This window comes from Oenanthe melanoleuca, chromosome 25 (genome assembly GCF_029582105.1).
Source record: "Oenanthe melanoleuca isolate GR-GAL-2019-014 chromosome 25, OMel1.0, whole genome shotgun sequence".
Taxonomy (NCBI): domain Eukaryota; kingdom Metazoa; phylum Chordata; class Aves; order Passeriformes; family Muscicapidae; genus Oenanthe; species Oenanthe melanoleuca.
Genome location: NC_079358.1, coordinates 6364829 through 6371071, shown reverse-complemented (window position 1 = coordinate 6371071; position 6243 = coordinate 6364829). Strand labels below are relative to the sequence as shown.

General features: G+C 54.8%; 1 protein-coding gene across 1 annotated transcript; it reads left to right on the top strand.

The window, feature by feature from the left end:
• The first annotated feature begins 226 nt into the window (after nt 1–226).
• Nucleotides 227–5927, top strand: LOC130263358 (V-type proton ATPase subunit S1-like). Its single transcript, XM_056510865.1, has 4 exons — nt 227–475; nt 2460–2583; nt 4050–4124; nt 5709–5927. The coding sequence occupies exons 1-4, from the start codon at nt 240–242 to the stop codon at nt 5925–5927; spliced, it is 654 nt and encodes a 217-aa protein (XP_056366840.1). The 5' UTR covers nt 227–239.
• Nucleotides 5928–6243: the final 316 nt, after the last annotated feature.

The window sequence follows — 6243 nt, the reverse complement described above, 5'->3', positions numbered from 1 at the left end:
ATAAACACGTGACCGTGGGTATAAACACGTGACCGTGGGTATAAACACGTGACCGCGTGTATCGACACATGACCGTGCTTATAGACACGTGACCGTGCGTACAATCACGTGAGCGTGGGTATGAACACGTGACCGCGGGTATAACCACGTGACCGCGCCCAAAGGGGGCGTGGCCTCACGCTCTCAACGTGCCCGTGCGTCGCTCCCCTTCCCGCGCCTTCCTCACGTGACCGCGCGCCATGACGTCACCGCGCTCCGTGCGTGAGGGGGCGTGGCCGCGGCGCTCCAAGATGGCGGCGGCGCTGGGGGCTCTGAGGGCGCTGAGGGCTCCGGGCGCTCTGAGGGCTCCGGGCGCTCTGAGGGCTCCGGGCGCTCTCTCCGCTCTCTCCGCTCTCTCCGCTCTGCTCGCGCTGCTGCCGCTCCCCGGGGCCGCCGCGGCCGCGCAGGTGCCGCTGCTCGTGTGGAGCACGGAGCGGTGAGCGGGGGGGGGGTCTCTGAGGGGCTCGGGGTCATTTTTGGGGGGACTCGGGGTCATTTTTTGGGGGGTCCGCGATCCTTTATGGGGGGTTCAAGGTCGTTTTTTGGGGGGATTTTGGGGCGCTGAGACCCCTCAGAGGCTCCTTTGGGGGGGGTTTGGGGGCTCTGAGGGGCCTCAGAAAGTCCTGGGGGGGCTCTGGGGGGGATTTATGAGGGGCTCGGGGTCCTTTTTGGGGGGACCAAGGTTGTTTTTTGAGGGGATTTTGGGGCGCTGAGCCCCCTCAGAGGCTCCTTTGGGGGAGGATTTGGGTCCTGCTGGGGAGATTTGGGGATCCCTGAGGGGATTTTTGGGGCTTTTAGGGATCCCTTGGGGGGATTTTTGGGGCTCTCTTGGGAGATTTTTGGGGATCCCTGAGGGGATTTTGGGGGTGTCTGGCTGGTTTGGGGGCCCCAGAGGATTTTGGGGTCTCTGAGGGGATTTTTTGGGGTCTCTGAGGGGATTTTGGGGATGTCTGGGTAGATTTGGGACCCCCGTGGATTTTGGGGTATCTGAGGGGACTTTTTGGGGTATCTGAGGGGATTTTTGGGAGGGTTTTAGGGATCCCCTGGGGGATTTTTGGGGCTCTCTTGGCAGATTTTTGGGTTCTCTGAGGGGATTTTGGGGGGCTCGGGGTCATTTTTTGGGGGGATTTTGGGGCGCTGAGACCTCTCAGAGGCTCCTTTGGGGGAGGATTTGGGGTCTCTGAGGGGATTTTTGGGGGGGATTTTCGGAGATCCCTGAGGGGATTTGGGGGGTTTGTGGCTGGTTTAGGGGCTCCAGTGGATTTTGGGGTCTCTGAAGGGATTTTTTGGGGTCTCTGAGGGGATTTTGGGGGGCTCAGGATTCTTTTTGGGGGTCTCAAGTTCATTTTTTGGGGGGATTTTGGGGCGCTGAGACCCCTCAGAGGCTCCTTTGGGGGGGATTTGGGGGCTCTGAGGGGCCTCAAAAAGTCCTGGGGGGGCTCTGGGGGGATTTTGGGGAGACTTTTTGTGGGGCTCAGGGTCCATTTTTGGGGGGATTTTGGGGTCTCCTGTGGTTTGAGGCCCCAGAGGGTTTTGGGGTCTCAGAGGATTTTTGAGGCTTCTTAGGGATGTCCTGGGGGGATTTTTAGGGACGTTTTGGGAGATTTTTGGGGATCCCTGAGGGGATTTTGGGGGTGTCTGGCTGATTTGGGGGCCCCAGAGGATTTTGGGGTCTCTGAGAGGATTTTGGCATCCCTTGTCTCATTTGGGGTCCCCTCTCTGATTTTTGGGGTCCCCCTGGATTATTTTGTGTCCCCCTCTCTCATTTGGGGTTCCCCTGATTGATTTTGGGGTCCCCTGACAGATTTTAGGGTTCCCTGTCTCATTTATGTTCCTCTCTCTGATTTTGGGTTCCCTGTCAGATTTTGGGGTCCCCCTGTCTCATTTGGGGTCCCCTCTCTGATTTTGGGGTCCCCTTTAATTATTTTGGGTCTCCCTGGATTTTTCTGGGGCTCCCTCTTTGATTTTGGGCTTCTCCTCTCTGATTTTGTGCTCCCTGTCAGATTTTGGGGTTCCCTCTCTGATTTTGTGCTCCCTGTCAGATTTGAGGTCCCCGTGTCTGATTTTGGGGTCCCCTTGCATTATTTTGGGTCTCCCAGGATTATTTTGTGTTCTCCTCTCTGATTTTGTGTTCCCCTGTCTGATTTTGGGGTCCCCCTGTCTCGTTTGGGGTCCCCTGTCAGATTTTGGGGTTCCCTGTCTCATTTATGTTCCCCTCTGTGATTTTGGGGTCCCCCTGGATTATTTTGTGCTCCCTTCTCTGATTTTGGGGTGCTCCTGTCTCGTTTGGGGTTCCCTCTCTGATTTTAGGGTCCCCTCTCTGAATTTGTGTTCCCCTGTCTGATTTTGGGGTCCCCCTGTCTCATTTGTGTCCCTCTCTGTGATTTTGGGGTCCCCTCTGTGATTTTGGGGTCCCCCAGGTCCCTCTGGCCCCCCCAGCTGCCCCCCGGGGGTCGGGTCCTGTCCCAGCAGGAGCTGCAGGAGCTGCTGGAGCCGGGGCTGCGCCGGGGCCCGCGCACGGTGCTGCTGTTCCTGCAGGACCAGGTGGGGGAAATATCCCCAAAATATCCCCAAAATATCCCAGAGATATCCCAAAAATATCCCAAAAATATCCCAGAAACATCTCAAAAATATCCCAAAAATATCCCAGAGATATCCCAAAAATCTATCCCAGAGATATCCCAAAAATATCCCAAAAATATCCCCAAAATTATCCCAAAAATAACCCCAAAAAATATCTCAGAGATATCCCCAAAATATCCCAAAAATATCCAAAAAATATCCCAGAGACATCTCAAAATTATCCCAAAAATATCCCAAAAAATCCATCCTGAGCACAGCCCCAGTGCTGCTGTTCCTGCAGGACCAGGTGGGGGAGACAGCCCCAAATATCCCCAAAATATCCAAAAAATATCCCCAAAATATCTCCAAAATTATCCCAGAGACATCCCAAAAATATCCCAAAAATATCCCAAAAATACCAAAAAAATATCCAAAAAATATCCATCCTGAGCACAGCCCCGGTGCTGCTGTTCCTGCAGGACCAGGTGGGGGAGACAGCTCCAAAATATCCCCAAAATATCCCCAAAATATCCCCAAAATTATCCCAGAGACATCCCAAAAATATCCCAAAATTATCCCAGAGATATCCCAAAAATATCCAAAAAATAAACCCAAAATTATCCCAGAGACATCCCCAAAATATCCCCAAAATATCCCCAAAATATCCCCAAAATTATCCCAGAGATATCCCAGAGATATCCCAAAAATATCCCAAAAATATCCAAAAAATATCCCAAAAATACCCCAAAAAATCCATCCTGAGCACAGCCCCAGTGCTGCTGTTCCTGCAGGACCAGGTGGGAGAAAAACTCCAAAAAACCCAAAAAATGTCCCAAAAATACCCCAAAAATATCCCCAAAATATAAAAAAAAAAACCCCAAAAATACCCCCAAAATACTCCCAAAATACCCCAAAACGACCCCAAAATATCCCAAAAATAACCCCAAAAAACCCCAAAACAAGCCCAAAATACCCCCAAAAAATCCCAAAATACCCCCAAAAATCCCCAACCCCCACAAATCCCCCAAAATCCCCAAAAACGCTTTCACCCCTCCCCCACTGACTCTTTGCACCTCCCCCTCTCTTATGCCCCTCCCCCTCTCCTTTGCCCCTCTCCCCTGCCCCTTTGCCCCCTCCCCCTGCCCCTCCCCCTCTCATTTGCCCCTCCCCCTCCCCTCTCCTTTGCCCCTCCCCCCCTTTGCCCTTCCCCCTCCTTTGCCCCTCCCCCTCCTTTGCCCCTCCCCCTCCTTTGTCCCTCCCCCCTTTGTCCCTCCCCCTGCCCCTCCCCCTCCCCTTTGCTCTCCCCCCGACCCTTTGCCCCTCCCCCTCCCCTTCTCCTTTGCCCCTCCCCCTCCCCTTCTCCTTTGCCCCTCCCCCCGCCCCTCCCCCGCCCCTCCCCCGCCCCTTTGCCCCTCCCCCCTTTGCCCCTCCCCCCGCCCCTCCCCCAGCTCTCTCTGGAGGATTTCACGGCCTTCGGGGGCGTTTTTGGGAACGAGCCCGACGGAGCCTTCCCGAGGCTGCAGGTGGGGGAGGGGCGAGGGGGGAGGGGCGAGGGGAGGGGCAACGGGGTGGGGGCGGGGCATGGGGAGGGGGTAAAGGGAGGGGGAGGGGTAAAGGGGGAGGGGCGAGCAGGAGGGGCAAAGGGGGAGGGGCACCGGGAGGGGGAGGGGCAAAGCGGGGGGAGGGGGAGGGGCAAAGGGGTGGGGGAGGGGCAAAGGGGAGGGGGAGGGGCCCTGGGGTGGGGCAGGAGGAGGGGGAGGGGCCCTGGGGTGGGGGAGGGGTCAATCGGGTATTTGGGGTGTCCCAGGGGTGGGGGAGGGGCCCTGGGGAGGATTTTTGGGGGGTTCAGGGAGTTTTGGGGGGATTTGGGGGTTTTGGGGTTTTGGGGTAATTTTAGGGGATTTTTGGGTGGATTTTGGGGAACTTTTGGGTGGATTTGGGACGATTTGGGATTTTTTGGGCTGATTTTGGGATTTTTTGGGATTTTTTGGCTATTTAGGGGTTATTTTGGGGCAGTTTGAGGCGATTTTGGGATTTTTTTTGGGATATTTTATGACTTTTCCCTCCCAGGGTGCCCCAAGTTCAGCCCTGCCCCTGCCCCAGCAGGATTTGGGGTTTTTGGGGCGATTTTGGGATTTTTTTTGGATATTTTGGGTGTTTAGGGGTTATATTGGGGTTATTTTGGGGTGATTTTGGGATTTTTCGGATTTTTGGGGTGATTTTGGGATTTTTGGGATGTTTTATGGTGCAGAGTGCCCTGAGCTCAGCGGGGTCAGACCTGACCCTCCCGTCCGTGGGGTTTGGGGTGAATTTGGGGTTTTTAGGATTTTTGGGATTTTTGGGGTTATTTTGGGGTGAATTTGGGGTTTTTAGGATTTTTGGGATTTTTGGGGTTATTTTGGGGTGAATTTGGGATTTTTGGGATGTTTTCTTTCCCAGAGTGCCCTGAGCTCAGCGGGCTCCTCCCTCGCCCTCCCCTCCGTGGGGTTTGGGTTGAATTTGGGGTTTTTAGGATATTTTAGGATATTTTAGGATATTTTCGGATATTTTAGGATATTTTAGGATATTTTAGGATATTTTATGGTGTCTATAATTGCAGAGTGCCCTGAGCTCTGCAGGCTCCTCCCTGACCCTCCCCTCCGTGGGGTTTGGGGTGAATTTGGGGTTTTTAGGATTTTTGGGATTTTTGGGGTTATTTTGGGGTGAATTTGGGATTTTTGGGATGAATTTGGGATTTTTGGGATGTTCTGTGTTGCAGAGTGCCCTGAGCTCTGCAGGCTCCTCCCTCACCCTCCCCTCCGTGGGGTTTGGGGTGAATTTGGGATTTTTGGGATGAATTTGGGGTTTTTGGGGTGAATTTGGGGTTTTTAGGATTTTTGGGATTTTTGGGGTTATTTTGGGGTGAATTTGGGATTTTTGGGGTTATTTTGGGGTGAATTTGGGATTTTTGGGATGTTCTGTGTTGCAGAGTGCCCTGAGCTCGGCAGGCTCCTCCCTCACCCTCCCGTCCGTGGGGTTTGGGGTGAATTTGGGGTTTTTGGGATTTTTGGGATTTTTGGTGTTATTTTGGGGTGAATTTGGGATTTTTGGGATGTTCTGTGTTGCAGAGTGCCCTGAGCTCTGCAGGCTCCTCCCTGACCCTCCCGTCCGTGGCCGGAGCCGCCGCGGCCGCGCTGCCCCTGACCCTGCAGAGGGCCCTGGGCGCCCCTCCCCCCCTGCGGCTGCCCGGGGGGGCCCTGGGGGGGCTGAGGCTGAACCGGACGGAGCCCGAGGGGGGCGGGGAGCCCCTGGTGCTGCTGGTGGGGCTGCCCCACAGCAGGGGGTGAGTGACCCCATAGAAACCCTATAGAGACCCTATAGAAACCCTATAGGGAGCCCCTGGTGCTGCTGGTGGGGCTGCCCCACGGCAGGGGGTGAGTGACCCCATAGAAACCCCATAGAGACCCCATAGAAACCCTATAGAGACCCCATAGACCCTATAGAGACCCTATAGAACCTACAGAGACCCCCTGGTGCTGCTGGTGGGGCTGCCCCATAGCAGGGGGTGAGTGACCCTATAGAGACCCCATAGACCCTATAGGGACCCATAGACCCCATAGAGACCCCATAGATCCCATAGAGACCCCATAGAGACCCCATAGA